The sequence below is a fragment of the Blennius ocellaris genome (assembly GCF_963422515.1).
Source record: "Blennius ocellaris genome assembly, chromosome: 1".
Classification (NCBI taxonomy): Eukaryota; Metazoa; Chordata; class Actinopteri; order Blenniiformes; family Blenniidae; genus Blennius; species Blennius ocellaris.
In genome coordinates, this window is record NC_137650.1 from 22,715,482 (window position 1) to 22,736,601 (window position 21,120).

A 21,120-nucleotide genomic window follows, 5' to 3' on the forward strand; every position below is an offset into this window, starting at 1 on the left:
CAAATTAAAGTTCATTTTCCAGCAACTTTCTTCAGCAGAGGTCATGCAGGTTAATTAAAAGGCCTTTATAGGTCATCAACTAAATAAAAATAGGACATAACAGAGACTTTTAATATTTGTGAAGAATGCATTGACCTGAAAGTGACCACAAAGTCAATATGTTAACATGAGAAACGATTCTGTAACCGATGTATGTAGTATAAAAAAAACTGGCATTGATCCACAAACCACCAGTCTTTGAAAATTCCGTGTCGAAAACAGCAGGGATATGTTTCATTAGATGGAAATTATTTTTTAAAAGCACCACTTTGCAGGTTCTCTCTCTTAAGCACACGGTTTTGGTCATCGACTTTATCAAAAGCAGCTTAGGTTTCATTTGGTATCGGACGGGAAAGAAAATAAGTGGTAGCATTAACTCACAGTGGGTATGAGACAGAATGGGAGTGAACGGGGGGAAAAAAACAAAACAAAAAACCTAAAGTTTCACCCACAAACCTATGAGCAGGCTAATCCACCCACGAGTCACGAGCTTTTTACTTTATTCAAATAAACCCCGTCGACTAATTCAAACCACTGCGCAGTTGAAGTGCGACGTGAATGAGAGTCCATGCGGGAACGTCTGGGAGGCTCGTTGCAAATCCAAGCATGAAATAGTCACAAAGCTTGACAGCACCTCAAATGAAGTGGAAGAAAAATAAATATCTGACACAAATGAATAAAAACCGCAGAGTCCCGATGTTTGTTTAGGCAGTTTAACACACAGCACGGTTCACCCGGGTGTCGGCAAGCAACGGGAGATTGAAAATTCTTTAAAGCAGTGGGATTTATGGGGGAGGGGGGCACTTGTGTGAGATATGAGTGATGCATAAAAGATACCTGACGGACTATCACAAGCTGTAGAGGACAGCATAACAATGAAAAGACTGCCTCTGCCAAAGCCAACCGACCGTGTCCAGTCCTGAATGGAGAGCTTCCCTCCACTCACTGATTGATAAAAAGGGCATTTCTGGAAATAACTTTGTTTTTGTTGTCCAGCAAATTCATGGAACATCCCTATTTATTTATTTTAATAATTAGCCTTATGTTAAAACAGAGTTACGTTGGAGTATTTTTGACAGTGCAGCAGCTTCTTTGAGTTTAGGTTTAATAAATAATCACAAGATTACTAATGAAACAACATATCATTAGTAGAATTCAGGCGAAGAGAATGAGCAAACATCTCCCCCCAGTTTAGTTCAGTAGTCAGCAGTCAGGGAAGAAAACAATAAGAAACTGCTGAAAGATGAGGAGGAATTGAGTGCCGAGGTCAAAGCTCTGGAGTCCAAAAAAAGAACAATTGGACTCTGAGCTCCATGAGCAGGAGGGTCAGTCCTTGGCAGACGGTCTCCAAATCACAAAGCAAAGAATGAGGATGTGGCAGAAGAAATGGGAGGAGGAAAAAGAAAAAAGAAAAAAAAATTGATGAGCTTCTGCTGAAGCTGGAGGAGGAACTGAAGAGAAATCTGCCCTGCAAAGAAGTGGGAGAAAGAGACGAGGGGTGTTGTGGTGCTCGTATCGCCATTATAATATGCAATTTAATATGGCCATGGTCCAACCGAACTGGGAAAAAAACAATATTCGGCAGATAATTACTCTGACCTCCCAATGAAGCTTGTAGCTGATGCTGAACATGAGAAACTATAAAAGAGAAACTCAATGCAACTTATAAAAGTGCTTATCATTTATATAACTATCTGTTATGACAAAATTAACCGTAGGGTCAGGGTTTAACGCTCAATAAACCTATGAAATTATTGGCCTTTAAACTACGGAAGCAGAGAAAATAGAGTGATCTCTAAAATCAAAGAGCTAACAAAGAAACTAGATATAGACCAGTTTTGAAAGTTATTAGAAAATTCTCTCTAAAACAGAAACAAAGGGGCTTTCTTCATTAATTCAATTAATCTTCCTGAAATTTTGGACAATTTCATAACATATAGAACTGGAGAAGTCGATATGAGTCAAAGCAAATAAATCTCCAGGAACAGACGGATATACTGCTGAACGGTATAAAACTCTTTAAACACCCATTGAATCCACTTCGGACGTTCAATTGGGTCCTAAAAATGATGAAATGAAATTTAGCCTCTGTGGACTAATGATATGAAAAAGGAAAATATTGAAGTCATCATATTTAGTTTTAGCCTATGATTATGTAGAATTGTTTTTTCTTTAGTGCGCTATTCAGATTCAACATTCATGAAAAAGATTGTACATGAAAATATAATGCCTTAAAGTTCCTGTTACCAATCGGTGTGGCGCCATCACCATTTTAGAATACGAGTGTGGCCGTCATCATCAGACAGTCTCTGGTATCCAGCATAATGACAACCCAGTAGTTTGGATCACGTGCAGCTGAGATAGAAACATCAATTTTCATGACAAAACCTAAAAATTCACTACGCCGCCACAGGCGCACCATTTGATGACGAGTCACCCTTTTTTCTCCGGGAGTGATCGTGAACCTGACGAGGTCTACGTCCCCACATTCCAGGTCGACATGGGCAGCGGGCGAACAATAGTACAGTAAAGTGTCAAAAAAAAAAAAAAAACATTCACTTCCCGACGCCACACGACCAAATGAACATTATGGATGAGAAGGACTGATGACACATGAAGTTCCAGGCAGAGTTACACATCACTTCCTGTTTCATGGCGAACCATCAGATTTTTAGGACCTTTATAACTTTTGATTGACATTTTGACGCAGCTTTCATCAGGAAGATCCGTTACATCCGACTGTATACTAGACATATTTGAACAATGTGATAACATGCGTAATTCCCATTGAATGGAGAATTTTTTCCACCGCTTCTGATGTGTATGCACATTTTCAGGTACGGTTGAGCATGTTCAGGTTGGGCAGGGACAGAAAGAAATCCAATAAATGATTGGTTCAGGAACTCTTGAGACACAACCGAGTGTTGGGCACTGAAAGCTTGAGTCAAACTTTATTTCAAAGACTTGTATACAATTTAACTCACAGCTTGTGAAAGGCATTTTGCTACAATGCAGGCAATTTTTACAGTTTGAATTTGCTTTTGCAGAACTTAAAAAAAAAAAAAGAAAAGAAAATTCTTATGAATTCAATAAAATTCTTTGCAATGTCAAGTTTTCTTAAAGGAACACGTCAGGTTTGTTATCTCTGTCACTTTCCCTTCTATCATTCACCAAGACATAGTACACAGGAAAAGTGAGCGTGAGCCTACTGATGAAAATGTACATACAAAACGCAGTAAAATAAATGGCAACGTCACAAGAAAACCTGTGACGAAGAACCAAGGACTGTACAGTATCTTTCCAACTTCAGGAAACTTGAGCACGAGGTTGTTTAATGGTAACAGCACGACTGCAAGGAGAACCCTAAAGTGAAGTAAACGCTTTTCTATACAAAACCGGTGTGTCCACCTCATGGCCACAAACAAGCCATCTGAAAGAGTTCATATCCCGCCTCCCCCCCCAAAAACAAAAATACAAATTTCAGCCAAGTGGCAGAATTTGGTTGTGGTTAGAACTGGCGCGGCGTTCCTTTGAAGGGCTTGAACCCACCCACCGTACCACTGCTGCCAATGGAGCTGTTGGTGATCTGAACAATTCGGTTCATTCCCGATGAGTGACTGCAGAGAGACAAAGGTCACGTCTGAGATGGCAGCCAGCAAGGCAAACTGTGGAACCTTTTCCCCATCATTTGTCGGTATATTTCGTATACCTTGAGGGAGCCATCATGCCGCCTCGAGAGTCTCCCATCCTGCGATTGTCAGTGAAGCCCCCACCTTGGGAGCTTGAGGTCCCGTGCCACTCCTTCCTCAGTCCCGACTCCCTGCTGTGACGCTCCACCACCACCTGGCGGCCGGTGCTGAAAGGCTGCCAAGACAAGATATCCAAGTTAGCGTGTTGAAGTGCGAGTAAAGATTTGGCATGTTTGATGTCACTGAGCAAAAGAAATATTCCAAAAACAGCAGAAACCTCTTAAATTACTACCAATTATCAATGACTTCTCTCAGTATAACCCAGCATCGTCACATATTCTTATTTGATGATGAAGCTGCTAAACGCAGCCTGTAATGAGCAGCTGTGACATGGGTTTGTAAAATCGTGATTTTGATGTAAATATACAAAAACTGTGAAATGCTCCAAGTGATGCAAAACCGAACCAAAAAAACAACAACCGCGAATCAAAAATCCAGAGACACAACCAACCCAATCTTGAGGGAGCTCCAGTGAGAAGTTCATTAGAGGTGATAAGAAACTATGATACTTTTTTCTTTTTGGGTGTTTAAATCCTTTTTCTGTGGCCTATCAGGACTAAAAATAAAACGCTAAGGTGCTTAACATAGGACACTCACTGTTGAGGCTTAGAATAAGCAGACATATTGTAATTTGCAGCGCTTGAAGGGCGTTGTGGTTCGGACTCTGATCTCATCGTGACAATGTGTATTTTAGTTTAATCTCACAGTCCAAAAACACGCATTTCTGACTCACTGGTGTCTATAAATTGCCTGTAGGTGTGAAATTCTGTGTGTGTGTGTGTGTGTGATCTGTCAGAGTGTACGCTGCCTTTACTGTGTTCCCTCTGTTCCATGTCCCGCAGCTTTATAAGAAAATATAATAACTCTCTAAAAGTGAACCGACCTGCTCGTTCATCACCATGGGTCTTCTTTCATCCCGATCATTGAAGCTCGTCCTTCCGCGGTTGATTGAAGGGCCTCCTCTTATGGCAGGACCTGGACCCTCTCTGCCCGTTCGCTCGGTCCGCATCCGCACAGGTCCCCTGCACAACCCACAAACCATAACAATGAGCCTCAAACGGAAAAAAACAAACCTCCAAACACTTCTAAAAAAAAATTTTAAATGGTACACTTACCGGATATCCCCCTTGTTGGAGTTCATTCCTCCGTCATTCTTCCACCCGTGCCCTCCGTCCCTCGGCGAGCGGTTGTGCGGTAAGCCAGGCATCGCGCCTCTCGCTCCCACGGGACGATCGTGCATGGGCGCGGGACGCCTCTCGTCTCTCTCCCTGCGGTCGGTGTCCCGGAGTTCCGCCCGTTGTGGGGGAGGCGGCTCGGCTCGGCGGACGGTCTCGAAGGTTTTCGGGTAGCGATCGAAGCCGGCGCCGTCCCTGTGAGGAGCAGGGCGACTCTTCTTCACCTCCGGCTCGCCATCAAACCGGTTACGTCTTGGAGCAAGACGAGGCCCAGGGTGGGATTCAGAAAAGTACAATTAGAAAGAAGGTAGAACAGACACCCACAGGACAGTTGGTCACATGCTGCTGGAAACTTATTTTGTACTGGATAACGCAGACGACATAGTTTTCATTACATTGAAAAAATGTGTACCTGTCATACGTGTTGGGCTGTTCGACTGCGGTATCTGGGAAACGCCCACGCTCTCGTGGATTGAAGTTTGAAAAGCGGTTCTGCTGCCGGTTGTAGTTGGAGCCTTGGTTCATACGGACATCGGGCTCAGACTGCATCTTCTTGTTTCCGTTCCAGTAGGTGTCGTCTCTCCGACTGAAACGTCAAGTACACATTTAACTTGGAAGTAGGGCAGAGCAACATGTGGGGGAAAAAGTCCTGTCACAATCATTTTTGCCCTCATCGGTCGATGTGTGACTCACTGCAAAACTGTGCTGTGTGCTAAATTGGCACGCCTCCATTTCAGCCACGTGATTGTTTCAGCGACTCTCGTTATCATTGGCTATTCGTGTTGCCTGTCAAACAATTGAGCATTCATACAACGTACCCATGTTCCACTTCACGGCCTCTCTTCAGGTTGTTTCTCTTTTCTTGTTCGTACCGAAGCTGCTCCTGCTGTCTCCGCAGCTCCTCGCGTTCCCGAGCCATTCGCTCTGCCTCTTTGCGTCTTTCCTGAAAGAGGCCGTGTTAATACCGAGTACGCAGAGAAGTAGACACTGTTGTATAAGCAGGATGACAATTTAAGTGGCATTCTCCACCTTTCAAAATACAACTTCAGTAATAAACTTAAGCTGCAAGTTTGAAACACTCAATGTTCACAGTGTCCTCTACACTTTGTTTGCATCCAAGTGGATTGTTACAATACAAGCAATAGCATGTTGCATCAATTCATCCATCCAAACTCTTGGCGTGTTAAAAGGGCTGTTTGAGAAGCCTAAAATAAAACTAAATCTAGAGTGATCAAACAAAGTTAAAATGCAATCCTCAAAAGTGCTGAAGAATTCTGGTTGGCGTCACGATACCAGCAACGGAAGAAATTGTTGGGTTCACTGTACCTGTTCGATTCGGATTCGCTCCCTCTCGAGCCTCTCCCTCTCCAAGCGCTCCCGTTCTAATTTTTGCCTTTCCATCTCAAGTCTCTGACGCTCCCGGAAGAGGTTCTCCCGTTCTTCACGCTCCCGATGCTCTTGTTCGGCAATTTCCCGTCGTCTGAATAAAGAAAAACAGTGGGCAAAAAAAAAAAAAAATAAAATAAGAGGACCGGCAATAGGTTTACAGAAACCCCAAATTAACCAATCTACTGATTACCACGTATGCTATGAATTGCTTCAAGTTACCTGCGCAGCTCTACAGCTCGACGAACACGCTCCAGACGAACCATCCGTTCACGCATCCTCTGTTCCTTTTGCTCCTTCATCTTCTCAAAAGGCAAGATGTCTCCCTTCGGAATAAATGGGCGCTGCCTTTCCCTCATCATTTGGAGCTGAGAAAGGAAATATAATTTGTAGCCTAAAAACCAAGAGTTGCGCTGGGGAATTTCAACAAGTGCAATACAAATGGCTTCCGCTGAGTGTTTCATACCTCCTCAGGAGGAATCAACCATTTAGGACGTCGTTGAAAATTGGTGTTGACAAAAGGCTGGGGGAAAGAAAAGCACCAATTAAACATCAAAAACCATCAGCAGGCAAATTGGAAACTGTATTTGAAAATATCGGACAGCAACAAAGTCTTACCTTATCAAAATATCTACCCTTCCTGAACGGCCTGATTTTGTTAAAATTCGGATCCCCTTTAGGATGCTCTACGTCCATCACCTTGCCAGGACTCTTCGCCCCTGAAAAAAAGTAGACGGAAGAAGGTGAAAATCAAACACAGAACATGACGTCGCAGTTCCCTGAAGGGTCAAAACCTACATCTATGCTTTTTGTCATCTTTCTCTGAAGGTTCTGATCCTGATGGAGAAAGAGAGGAAGGTTTCCCACCTTTAGTTTCTGGTTTCTTTGATGGATCTTTGTCCTTTTCTGAAACTTTCTTGTCTTCTTTTTTGTTGGACGGCTGCGCTCTACCAAGTAAAAGGAACAAAATGTCAAATGGGTTTTTTGGGTAGATATAGAATTTGGTGTTCCTGTTCCATCACTCACTTATTGATCAGCTTTGTACCAGCCACGCCACGCTTCTCGTTGACCTTGTCCTCCGCTTCCTTCTTTGAGGGCTCCTTTTTGAAAGGATCGTTTTTGGCCTAAAGTGTGGCGGCAGCAGCAGAAGAAGAAGAATGAAACGGGTCAATATTATTCCCAGAGGAAAGAAAATACAGGTAAATGACTGGTTACGATCCAAACCTACCCTTTCAACAAAGATCTGTTGCCCATGCAGCTCGATGCAGTCAAGGTGGGTAATACACCGAGTCACCTCTGTACTGGAAGACATCGTCACCAAGCCGTAGCATTTTGAGCCGGGACTGCGAGCATTTGTGACCACTTTGGCGCTCAAAACCTGCAACGACCATCTTGCTTTCAACGCGGTTCAACAAACACCAGCAATGTTAAAAGAATGCCTTTTTTAAACGAGTAACAACTCATCCCAGGGGTTTGGTGGTTTACCTTTCCGTATTTACCAAACAGGTTTTTCAGATCAGCCGCTTTGGTGTTTGAAGACAGGCCGCTCACCCAAATGTTGCGAGACGAGCTGCTGCCGCCGCCCACAACTCCTGATTCACAAGTTTTTTTTCAGAACGTAATTAGCAATCATGGGAAATTGTGCGACAAAATGGAGGAAATTAGAAAAAAAAAATGGCTTTAGTCCCCCCCCCCCAACATCTTACCCTTCTCATCTTTAATTGCTTTTCCATCTCGGTCCTTTGAAGAGCTGCAAGGCAAATATTGCAACACCACACAGGAAATAAGACAACAGTAAAAACAATAATAAAAAAATAAAAATAAAACAACAACAACAACAACCCAATGTACAGTGACACACACATTTAGAGGAATAAAACACTTTTGTTGTCAGGACAAAAAAAAAAAAATCCTTTAGGGAAGGCGTGGATCTGATCCAATGTCTCAACGGCTTCATTGCTTCTCCAGTGGTGAGATGGGTGAGGTTGTGAGCCAATTTATTCTCTGGACCAATGAACTCTTCAGAGGTTTGTTCAACTTCATGGAACCATTTGACCAAAAAGGGAAAAAAAAAAAAAAATGCCATCACAGAGACTAATGCTCTTTTAGACTGCAAGGTGGAGAAACTGAGAGAAAAAAAAACGGCTTTTAAAACTGCTGGGAAGGTCAAAGTACCAAAATAAGAGACGGTCTGTCAGCTTCTGGTTAATGGCACAATTTAACCAACTTCAGAAAAATAAATAAAAGTAGTAAATGGCAGGAATAGGTACACCAGTGAACATTTCCTTATGGCCAAAAAGAAAATCTTGAGGCTACCCACAATGTTGCGTTCATAGTGAGCTGGACTTGGTAGAAGTATCAAAGAACTGACATAGAAAGACAAACCTCTTTGCTTGACCTGATGCCCCAGTTGAAGAGGGGCCTTTCTTCCCAGAGTCCTTGTCTTTATCTCCGGATTCGGCTTTCTTCAAGGCGTCTCGACCGTCTTTCTTCTGGGGATCGCCTCGGGATCCGTCATCGCCCTTACCATCACGGTGGCCCTCCATGTCTTTGTCTTTCCCGTCATCATCTAGGCCCATCTCGGCAGAGGCGTCTGGCTCATGACTGCCCTTCTCTGCCTCTGAATCTGGAAGTTTCACATGTTTACCTGTTTCCAGGAGGTCGTCGCCATCTACATCTAGGGTGATGGCGTCTTCGTTTTGGATTGAGACGGACAGGTGATCGTCTTCGGCGTCTTTGGAGGAATCCATGGCTTCATGCTCCGTCTCAACCAGGTCTAGCTCCCCCTCTGGCTCTGGCTCTGGCTCTGCCTCTGGCTCTGGCTCTGCCTCTGGCTCTGGCTCTGCCTCCCCATCCATCTCTGGGTCGGCGTCTTCATCCACCTCTGGGTCCACGTCTCCATCGATCTCTGGCTCAGCCTCTGCATTCACCTCTGTCTCGGGCTCGGGCTCTGAGTCAGCCTCAGTCGCCGCTGGTTCAGCTTCGGGCTCAGGCTCAGGCTCAGCTTCAGTGCGAGCGAGGCCGTCCTCACTGGCCGCAGGTTTAGAATTTTCACGAGTACCATCATCTGTATCAGTTACATCTGAGGGATTTAATAAGGATAAACATGGCAAAACAACTTTTAACATCGACATGTCGCAGGTTACTTGACCTATAAAGTAGAATATAAAGCACATTCAGTGTTAATGGTCATCGAAGGCGCAGACACCACAGGAAGACACAAAACACACAATCTTCACTGGGAATGGGGGAGCGTTCGGTCTTCAGCTCTTTTACACGTTGAATCCAAGTGGCAGCTCTCCAGGTGAGAGACTTTTTTCCAAACTTCGATTGATGCAAAACAACTTGTCGGTTTGTCAGTCAATGTTCTCCGTTATGTAAACACCACCGGGGGTCAGAGCACAGGATGTCAACTCGTCATGGGAACACGTGGAACGTGGTTCTGCACTTCTTAAAAAATATCATCTCGGGAGAATGCCGATAAACAAAAATGTGTTTTGCCATCACGTGTCCAATCAACAGTGCACAAATATTTGCAAAAGAAACAAAAAGTGCGCCCGTTGGAACAGAACAAAGCATCCTTGTCAGTCGAAGGACATAATGTACGTTGATCTATGCACACGTCATACCGAGGCTGCAGTCAGCTCTTTGGGGAAACTTTAATGGACGACGTCTGCAATAGATTTGCATAGTCTCTCTTGACACGTGTCCTCATGACACATTTCCAATCCATTAGTGCAGGGTTTCGATGAGATGAGCAGTCCTTGAGCAAACTCGTATCCAAGTCCTGACTCCAGTCTGTGACACACGCACCTGTGATAAGGTGTCCGATTCCCATAGCAAAGGTTGTGAAGAATTCAGGCGAGTCCCAATACCCAAGTCGGCACCCGACCACCTGTCCATGCATGTTCAATGTTTTGACAATGTCAACGAGGGGTGGGGGTGGGTACAATGATCCCGACATCCACAAACTCCTGTTGCTTCTGATAGGTTGGACATCAAATGCCAGCCGGTGAACATTTGCTCTTCGTGTCCTTTGGGGATACGTACAGTTGAATGCCAGATCGAAAGTGCAACTGAAGTCTGATGAAGCCAGCCGAAGGTGATATTCAACATAACCGCAGAAATATTGGCCACCTAAATTAGGGACACCCAGATCCATTGAGTTTTATGTGAACCAGAGGCTGATTTTTGGAAATGTCTCTGTTGCTCCTTTGGTGATTTTTTTTTTCCTCCCACCTACATGATGCATTACTTAGACGAATTAAAACACCATGGGGTTTTGTATTTGCCGTTTAAAAAAAAATTAAAAAATTAAAAAAGCCTTACTGTACTGTTGGCCACTCACGTGTCCACATACGTACCTTTTTCTGATTCATACTCCTCAGTTTCCTAGAAAATAAAATGCATTGAGGAGACATTTCAGTAAAGCCTGAAGACAAGACGGGTGCTTAGAACATTTCCTGAAAGTTAAAGTTTTCATGTATATGAAAAGTCTTTATAATCAAAATTAAAGTTGCATCAGTTGTGATTTACCAGTGTCTGCTTCATGTTAAAGATATATTTGTAAAATGTCGTCTGAACAGTTCTATGAATTAAAGGTTTGCTTTGACGCCAACAACTAAAACAACTAAAATAGCACATATAAAATCTATTTAACAACAATTTTATGTAATGTGTCACACTCAACTGTCTCAATAGAAATGAATGAAGACGCCAACTTCTACATATTTTGGCCGAATGGATTAACAGCGAAACAAACGTGAGAAACAAAACAACATGCCGCAACTACCTTTGAAAAGCCATCTTCTTCTGCTGTGGTGTCCACATCTGAATCCACTTTTTTCCCTGAAAGATTTTGAAAAAGAAAAAAAAAAAATGCAATTACACACAACTGAGAAAAATTAACTTAATTCGCTTGAGTTCTAAGAAATTTAGCACAGGATTACCTTTAGCTTTTCCACCTTTCCGCGTCGGGGTGTCGGCTGCAACCTGGATCTGAATATCTTCTGGGTCACCACCTTCATCCTCAATAGCCTTCAAAATAGAATTAAACAAAACAGTTGGTTCATATAGAGCAAATTGGTTATTAAAATTGTGCATTGGCAAGCCTATAGCAATGTGACGCACAAGATAGTATAGGATTTATAATCCTCTTGCAAATCAACCATTACCACTCCGGATATAAAGAAATACAATTATGATGTATGACAAACAATATCATAAATATCAAATGCAGATAAAACGTCATGAAAAAAGCCAAAGTGTGGGAGCACGTCATGTAAAATCTACAAAAAAAGATATGAATTGATTAGCAAAATCGTTTCTTACATATCAGCAAATCCAACTGCCTTTGTGAATAAAATGCAGTTTTCTTTTCCCTCTTAGAATCTAAGTATTAGCATTCATGACTAAAATGTGAGAAATTGCCGAATGTTAAAAAGATCAGCTATCATTTAAACATTATTATTTTTCAGTGTTTGTATCTAAATATTGCGTCACCATGTGACAATTGGCACAAAAAAATAAATCAATAAATCCCCCCTTTTCAAGTGGCAAGTCGTTTCATATTGTGGCCTACAATCTGTATACGTCATACATTATTAACACATTATGGCTTGTATCCATTAGTTTTCTGGCAAGTTATCTTATTTTACCACAATTAACCAACGGAACGAACATGGTGAAGATAAACTTGTGAGAGAGGTGGTGTTCATTGAAATATTTCCCTTCTCATTTTTAGTCAGAGAAAAGTTGAATTGAAAATTACCTTAAATCGATAAACACTAATGGACGTGACATTAATGGGGCAATACAGGAAAGAAGCATGTCGATGTGTTTCAATGAGAGTTGATTCTGCCGTTTTCAACTTCAAACAATAACCTCTGCATAAATACACAGTAAAACAGAAACGCGTTCTCCCAGCTACAGTCGGATGTTACAACAGCTGCAGGGTAAAAAGTGCGTTTCGTCGTAACGTGCGACAGACTGCACGCAGGCCTCTCCTGTCGACTTCCATGACAAACTTAAAAGTTTGCACTGTAAACACAATATAAAAAAAGCTTAGCCTCTCTTATGATAGATGTGTGCAGTTATGTGACGAAAAAGCGAAAACAAAGCAGCAGTTGGATTGAGCCAGTGTTTATTTACGCCGTTAAGTACCTCCCTGCACGGCAGTTAGCATTAGCATTTATGCACAGCATGCAACGCTCTATCGTCGTTACTGCACACATCGACTCCTTTCAAATTACCTGTCTGAGCCTGGAAACCAGAACGCTCTTCACACCCGAGGTGTCCAAATTCCTCCGCTTGAGTTCGGACTTCAAATCCACAACTCTTAATTCAGAAATCTTCTTTGACTCTGATGAAATGGCACCCGACGCCATTTTACCTTCAGATTAACGGAGCGTGCGCGCGCATACAAACTGTTCGGCTACTTTTTCGTGGCCTTAATTGACGTGTTTAAAATTCACAGCGACACCTACTGTAAAACTAAATGAATATAAATTCAGATTATAGAATACCGAAGTATAAATTCTTAGAATATATCTTTGGATATTTAGCGTGGATATATATGGCATATATGTGGCCACAAAATGTGGTTCAGCTTCCCAATACCTTTTATAAATATGAGTAGATGTCAGAATGTAACAATAATACAATTCCGGACAATAAATGAAAAAACAAAAATATTGTTTGCATTCTTGTTCAGGTGCTGATTATGTTTGTCCATCATTGAACCTGTTATATAATCCATCCATCTATGTAATCAGACTGAGGTCACAGGGGCTGGAGCTAATCTCAGATAACATTTGTTGATCGGCAAAGGGCAGCTTACACTGGTTACAAATCCATTACAGAGCTCACACAGAGATATTCACAAATCCACACATGCACCTCACTTTCAATTAGACACTGTTATCTTTTATGAGCAGAGTGCTGGTCAGACAATGTTCCTGAAGGAAGAGCTACTAGACTCCTTTTTTATGCAACCAGCTGTGAATGTTCAGGAAACCATCATTGACCCGACGTTTGTCATAGACTTAAATCGTTCTCATCTGAAAAGGTTTATTGAGACAAAGAATAATTTCTTTTAACAATTTGGGAAAATTGTTATCCTGTCGGGTCAGTCTAGGGGTGGGCATTCGTGGGTTTCCAATGTCCATCTACCACTTTCCTGGTTTGTCCTGTGTAATTTTTTTTATGCTACTGAAAAGGAATTTAACAGGATTAAAAACTTGATTGTCTATGACAACACACGATTAACAGTTTCGGGAGAGAACACAGCATTCCATATAATTACTTCATATAAGAAATGCTTATTATAAGTCAAATCAACATCACCTGTGTATTGTATTTTCTTAAAAACTGTTATGGTTAGTCAAGTGACTGGTTTATCAGTCTTACTTTTCAAAAACTTAAACGTTTCCTTTCCAACTCCATCAATTGTGAATTTATTTGGTTAACTTTAGATCTACAGGACTATGAACTTAATACCTATTTTTGTTGTCTGTACACTCCTCTTAATCTAAACCAACACTGTACTTCTCACAAGACTTTCCCAAAATTGATCACAGTTTTCATTCAATGTATTGTTGCAAATTGGTGGTGTGATAATTCTCTAATTGTGGTGTCCACCATCAACCTTTCCAATCCTGTACTTCATATGCAACATATTTTAGCTCAGGTTTAATTCTGGGAATACTATAGTTTCTCTGTGTTCAGTAACAACAATAGTTTAGAAAACAAAATGCCGTTTGGCCTGCCTCTGGCTGGCTTTTTTTTTTTTTTTTATTGTTGTTTTGGTTGTTTGTTTGTTTTTTATTAAACTTAGTATCAAGTTACCATCAGAGATTTTTGTTTTTGTAAAATATTCCCTGAAGTCATGATCAAGAGGCGAAGGATCTGACTGATTCTTTGCTGATTTTGATAAATGATGACATAAAGTAAACTAGAAAATTCCAGAGGAAATTTCTAGTTTATGTGTGCGTGCCTCTCGCTGCTGAAATCTGTACATCTTAGCGACTTATTGGAAACAGACGCTGATCTCCGTTGCTTTCCTTTGACCCACTCCATCCTCTATTTATTCAGAAACGATTGGCCAAATGGTGAAAAAAAGTCGAAGCAACATCTTCCCGTATTTCTGCATGTTTTGATGTTCTTTATGTGTCCATGTTGACCAGTAATGATAATAATAATATGAATAATAATATTAATAACAATAATAATAATAATAATAATAATAATAATAATAAGAAGAAGAAGAAGAAGAAGAAGAAGAAGAAGAAGAAGAAGAAGAGAACAATTAAACACAGCCTAGAACAGTAATTTTTGTGCCTTGCCACTAAGGCGGCACAAAAATGTATACTTTTTCATAAATTCCATGTCAGGATTTGGAATTCCATTCCGGCAGGATAGTTTCAGTTAGAGATGCTAACATGGTTTCTTATCTGACAATAACATTTAAAACATTCTTATTGAATAAAGCTTACTGGTAATGCTGGTCCAGACCACGCTGGACAAACAAAGCTTGTATTGGTTTAGACTGCTAAGGTTCATTGCACTGAGCTTATCTTCTTTCTTTCTCCCTCTCCATACATTCATATTAAACCAATACATGTCACAAATATTCTGTCTCTCTCCCATAATGTGTACTCACTGTCCTGCCTCCCTCCCTCCCTCTCTCTCTCTCTCTCTCTCTCTCTCTCTCTCTCTCTCTCTCTCTCTCCCTCTCTCTCGCTCTCTGCCACCTCTGAGCCCTGCACTGGTTTCTTCCATCATTGCCGATGCTTCCTTACATAAGTTGAGTTTTTTTCTTTGTCCAGGTGTCTTAGGATATCTATGCTGTGATGGAGTTACATAAAAATAATTGTTGAATTGAATTGAACTGTAATTCTAATAATTCTAATTGATCTGCATGTCAGTAATGACGCTGGCCAACAATGCAGTCCTGGTTGACGTAAAGGCATGTCAAAGAAAATATCAATTTATGTGCAATCTGTATCACCTGCACATGAGCTGCGCCCTGAAACTTTTCACATCCAAATGAGGTACAGCAGGTAATGACACAACTTCTGATTTTTTCATTGAAACTTAAAGGTAAAAACAGTGAGACATATTACTGCATATAGGCAACTTGTGTGTGTGTGTGTGTGTGTGTGTGTGTGTGTGTGTGTGTGTGTGTGTGTGTGTGTGTGTGTGTGTGTGTGTGATTTATGAGGTGTAGGAGCCACTTGGGGTGGAAGGCTGCAGGTTCGATTGCGAGGCTCGAGGAGTGACTTGCGTGGCTGCAGCCTCCAGTGGTGTGTGAATGGGTGAACGTGATGAACTATTTAAAGTCCTCTGGAGGCGGCTGAAAGGTACTAAATAAGTGAAGTTAATTTATTATTACCATTAAATCTGTCCTTTTTGATGGTATGAAGACATACAAAAACAAACATGTTTGATCATCCTTTCTAATCTAATCTGTTAATACCATCATCAATTAGTCTAATTTTTATATCTCAATAATTTGATGACCATCAGGAAATGTGTTCAAGCATTGAATAGTACATTGTCCAAATGCTCTCTTTTCTAATTACTCCTCAGAAAAATCCAGACCTTGACTATACTGTTCGAGCAGTCATGAATCATTATTCTCTAATATCAAGTGAATATGATTTTTTTTTTTTTAGTCGCTCTTTGTGTGCATTTTGGTTTGGAAATTTTTGGTAGGTAACTCCAGTGACTGGTCAGCTCCATTTCTGGAGGGGACGCCCATCCCCTGGCCAGAGTTCCAGCTTCTGCCATCTGGATGGAGATTCAAAGTCCCAAAACTTAAGACGACCTGCCAAGGGAGCAGCTTTGTTCCTGCTACCATTTCTCTTTTAAATGAGTCTTAAAGGCACTTTACTCTCGAGTCTTGTAATTTAATGGAGTTTGACCTGATTTTTAAAATCTATTTCTTGCCCCTTCTTTATCATATTTTCAACAGGTTTTTATCGTGGCATTTTAGCGGTTCTTTTATTTATTTAATCACTTTTTAACCTGTCAGTGAGCCTGTGAGTGGCCATCTATGCCTGTGTCCCTGCTGTTTTTTTTTTTTTACTGTCCTGCATTTTTAAATGTATGTGCTGCCAGATGCCCTCTCCTGCTGCACAAAAATCTACGTACGGGTAACAATAAAGTCACCTTTGACCTTTGACTATTATCACTTCATGATCATTATTATTATCATGTCTTCTCCACTTGCTTCCATCAGAGTAGCATCTTAGGCCTAACCAAGGTGTCAGTGAGTGAAATTCAGGGGCCACAGCAGTTATATCATGACTTGACAGCAAACACACAATCGCATACTTTTAATTACATATAGATGGTGGGAAATGTGTGTCCAAATGTGAGTGGCCTGTTCAATTAAACTCTTCCTCTCATTGGTTTTCTCTCTGTTTCTTCACCTTTTATAACCATATTGGCCAAATCGGATTAAAAGTTTTAAAGCATATATTTGCAGCCTTAAATTTCAGAGCTTCAATCTTTTTCTTTTTTGTGGATTTGTGGCGATTCACATGAGCTCCACTAGTGGGCGCGCTTGTATTTAAAATCGGGGGTTCCATGCACCGCAGCGACGCTTGATCTCACATTATCACGGGTAAAAAGAAAACAACCTTATAGTTCATGTTTAATTGTGTCTTTTTTTTTGTTGTTGTTATTTTTGGCAGGGTGGTCCCGCCGCTGTCTGTGTTTTTAATGCAAACATTTACCGCTTTGAAGAGCAGTGAAGTGGAGCTGTCGCAAAGTGTCGTGAAGCGGCTGGTGTCCGGAGGAGGGAGGGAGTGAGTGAGGGAGGGGGGAGTGGCGCCCCCGTGCGGCCTTCAGGGACGGTGCCGCTGTAGTACATCCAGCCAACTGACGACCTGCTGGGTAAACAACAGTGGATACCTCGGAAGGCAGGAATGGGAACTTCGTCGAGGACAAACAGTGAGCCATTTCCATTCCGCCTCACGGAGACGCACTAGAGGGGCCGCGGTACTTCCCGGCGGCCGCCGGGACTCTGTTTGAGGGTGTTAAATGGTGGCGTGCGACCGAGTGTTCGGTGAGTGGAGTGAGGCTAAGTCTTAGCTTAGCTCGTAGCCGTCCAGGGCCCCGCTGCCTTCGGGTTTGCTTCTTCGGCTCAGCTCGGGACTGTGTTGTCAGTTTCACAATCCCGGGCCACTACCACCGTCCTCGAGTCGCGGTCTCCAGTGTTAGGCCCGCCGAGTTGCTTCCAGGGGGGGTAAAGCTTTACTAGGCCGTCGGTTTTTTTTTTTTTTTTTGGTTTTTTTTTCCTCCAGCGCTTGTCGTTATTTTCCGCAAGATTTAGCCTCGTATATCACAGAAAGGATGGTGGTTCGTTTAGGAAAAAAAAGAAAGGGGACATAGACCTCCAGGTACGTGTTGTCTTTGTTGTCTTCCGTCTGGACTGTTTGACAGGCTCGGATGGCGAGCTGTTGGTCCACTTTTGGGCTTTCTGGTGCTTCTCTATCGTTCTGTTAACATCCCATGCCAGCAGTGGGGGTTAATATTTCAGCATTTCTCGATTAGCTCGACTTTTTGTTGCCTCAGTCACTCCAGTAGCAGCAGCAGCAGCAGCTGTGGTGGTGGTGGTGGGACACACACGGACAGACAGACAGCAGCTTTGCTCATTGTGATTGTTTAGCGTTGTACAAACTGTGCTCATTTTGTATATATGTTTCAGATATTTGCTTGCCTGATCAGAGAGGTTTGTCGTCGTTTCTCAGTGAGTGCACTGGGTCTCATTTTTGGGCTCCTCAGCTCTGGTTCAGTCTTACAGCTCGACCTGGTTTTCTCCCCCCCCCCCCCCCCCCCCCCCCCCCCCCCCTCTCGTCCAGTGTGCTCGATATTATCATCTACGAACCCCTCAACAACATATCTTTGCGTATCGTTTTCTGATGGTGAGGAATCGGTTCTGGGAGCCAGCATTTAATGCTTCCACACATTTCCCCCTTCACTTCTGTCCTGTAAGGCCCCTGGATGTCAATGCACCACTTTCACTTGTCTTTTACGAAATGAATGGAAGATCTAAAAATGTGCACATGCTCGTGTGAGCTTTATTAAATGCACACACTCACCCTGTGTACCCTGTGATGCAGGAGTCACATTTTTAGGTCAAGTGACAAACCAACATGCTGTTATGAAATAGACCGAAAGAGGAATGCAATCATACTGCTTGCTTTGTGTGTATTACCTCTCTCCTCTCTTATCAGAAAAGGAAATGCACTGCAATCTGCAGAAGCACCATACTAAATGTACTGTTGCATTTTCTACAGGGTCGGTGAGTGGGATTGTCATCAGGGGGAAGCTCCTTTTAATGTCACAAAAGCCAGAATGCCAAGACAATTGTGTCAGGAGTGACCTAAATATTTAGCCTGCTGACAGTTTGTCTGATTCAAACATTCATGATGCATTTTAAGCAGAATGAATCGGGACACGTACATTTCTCACTGGTGCAATTTCTGTGGTGCCAGTAAACGGCAAGGATAGGAGGACAGCACTGGTTTTCTGTACTTGTTTTTGTGTTGCATCACTTGTTCTTCCAGATGGCCTTATACACAGAGTTGGTACAATATGTTCTTATTTCTCTTTTTGTGTTTAGTGGCAAGATGAAAGTGTGTCCTGATTACATCATACCAAAAAGGAGTGTTTGGCTGTGTTGCGATTCGTGTTATCAGAATGTGCACTTCATGCCCTGAAGTTGGGCCTTTCGCATTGAATTTCTCTGGTCATATGCCACAGTTTTTATTAAGAGCATGGAGCTGTTCACAGGACAGATGTTCAGAGACGTGTTGATGGCCATTGTTTATAAATCATCTTTTGGAAAATATTGAAATCTTACATGTTTTCCACTTGTGTGCAGGGTTTTTGAATAAAATACATTGGCGGCGATGTCGCCACTGGTGTATCAGATCAGCCACAGGAAGAGATGGAAGGCTAATTCTGATCAGTCTCTACCAGTTTAATGTCATTGTATTATAGCAGTTTTCAATTTATTTCAAACCATCCTTGAACACAATGCAAATGATCCGTAAAGCACAATGAAAATGCAAATAATAATACCTTTCGACCGGTGTTGACCACTTCATTAAAAAAACAAAATCAAGTTTGTCAGTTATCATGTGAGATGTTACAATGAGGTGAACACATTCCCACACCTCAACACGCTAAAACAATGTGTTGGGATGTACTGTCCATATACCAAACATAGACCAGTCTGTCTGAAAGCCACGGCACAAACATGAGTTTTACTTCCATGATGGATATTCTCTTTGAGCTCTCTTGTTGATTTAGTTTCATTCGTGTGTTTCCTGGAATTACCAATGAATAGCAGTACTGACTCATCCAATACTTTTGACTCAGCCTTTGTGTATTTATTTTCTATCTTTAATCAGTTGCCTTTGGTCATCCTGGCCTAAATTATATATATATATATATATATATATATATAAATAACAAAATAGAATGACCCTAACCCCAGAATGAACATATTGTCCAGGATTAAAATGTTGAAGCTTCGTTATGCGTCTCTAAATGTTTGTTTACAGGGATGTCAAAGGGGTTGGGCCGTATTCAATTCAATTGTTGCCACAATATTTTGTGATTGCAATAAACAAGGTCATCAAAAATATTCCCATTTAATTTATTTTTTTCATTTTGTGACTGTCTATTCTAAATGTGTAGTCGGATATTTCAATTTAGTGAAAGTAACTCTGTCATCAAATCTCAGTGATGCAGTTTGAAATCAGAAGTTGAGGTTAAAGGATTGTTCTTCAAAGTTCTGAGCCTAAAAAGATTTATCCTTGAATCAAGCAAATGGGATTGGATTGTCGCATTTCGTCAGTGGCATCAGGCTCACATGTGAAAGGGTCTCTGGTGATTTGCTTCTAATTCGTTTACTGGTTTCACCTACATTTCTATTTCATAAACCACGACATAATTTTTTTTTTTCCCCCACCATCTACTGGAGCTACAATAAAATCTCTGTATGCCAGAAATAAATTGACATTTTGAGTTGAAATTCATGCCATCACCCGGCAAGACATCGAATAAAACAACATTTTCCAGAAGAAGGTAAAGTTAGATCTGTTGTTTCTTAAATTGATCAGAGCCCTAAGATATGAGGACATGTCCATGTCGAAAAGTGAAAATGCAGCATTTGTGAAGTGAGTAACCATCAGCTGATGGAATAGATGAACAGACTGTGTTGAAATCGCGAACGTTATTGTGCGCACACAGAAGAACTCTGAGTGATTAATGAACTCCTGCCGCTGACGACGGTAAGTGGAGCGAGTGTTGACTGAAGGATGAAGACGGGAATGGCAGACTCTTTTCCAGTCCACACGGCAGCATGAGAATAATCCTCCAGTCTTTGTTGTAGCAGATCAAAGTTCGTGGAGCGACGTATTGTAAAGTGATCACTGCGGAGTTGGTGGCACATGCTAATCCTCCACGCTAATTCTCTCTCCATCAACGCTACTCCCCCCCCCCCCCCCCCCCCCCCCCCCCATTACCGAATCCACTGGTGGCATCAGATGTTTTTGCTCAGTATGACTCCGAGACTTATTTTCGCTAGTATTTCTGGTTTTTATCGAGGGGCGCAGACGATGACTATGCGACACACTTTTCATAACTTTCAAAATGACGTGTACAGAAATGACTTTTAAGCTCAAGCCTTGGCAGCAATGGGCTCTCCAGCTTGTAAAAAAAAATAGTAACAGCAGTCGTAAGTAAGTAAAATC

The 21,120-nt window shown here is 41.9% G+C and overlaps 2 protein-coding genes across 6 annotated transcripts in view; one reads left to right on the forward strand and one right to left on the reverse strand.

The window, feature by feature from the left end:
* Positions 1 to 2,973: 2,973 nt before the first annotated feature.
* sltm (SAFB-like, transcription modulator) lies at positions 2,974 to 12,735 on the reverse strand (the record flags this gene model as incomplete). Its single annotated transcript, XM_080494542.1, has 20 exons — positions 2,974 to 3,656; positions 3,749 to 3,903; positions 4,672 to 4,810; positions 4,904 to 5,215; positions 5,376 to 5,549; positions 5,782 to 5,906; positions 6,290 to 6,443; positions 6,572 to 6,717; positions 6,816 to 6,872; positions 6,968 to 7,068; positions 7,217 to 7,296; positions 7,376 to 7,473; positions 7,578 to 7,727; positions 7,835 to 7,941; positions 8,056 to 8,099; positions 8,735 to 9,431; positions 10,714 to 10,741; positions 11,142 to 11,197; positions 11,299 to 11,386; positions 12,601 to 12,735. The coding sequence occupies 20 exons, from the start codon at positions 12,733 to 12,735 to the stop codon at positions 3,548 to 3,550; spliced, it is 2,955 nt and encodes a 984-aa protein (XP_080350668.1). The 3' UTR covers positions 2,974 to 3,547.
* A 4,498-nt stretch (positions 12,736 to 17,233) lies between these two features.
* Positions 17,234 to 21,120, forward strand: part of rnf111 (ring finger protein 111) — a 30,894-nt gene continuing 27,007 nt past the window's right edge. For 4 of the 5 annotated variants that reach the window (XM_080510056.1, XM_080510059.1, XM_080510058.1 and 1 more), the window contains exon 1: positions 17,248 to 17,420. The gene's annotated coding sequence lies outside the window, so the exon portion shown is untranslated. Of the gene's footprint in view, positions 17,421 to 21,120 lie in introns of all 5 variants that reach the window. The other variant, XM_080510057.1, reaches the window with a different exon arrangement.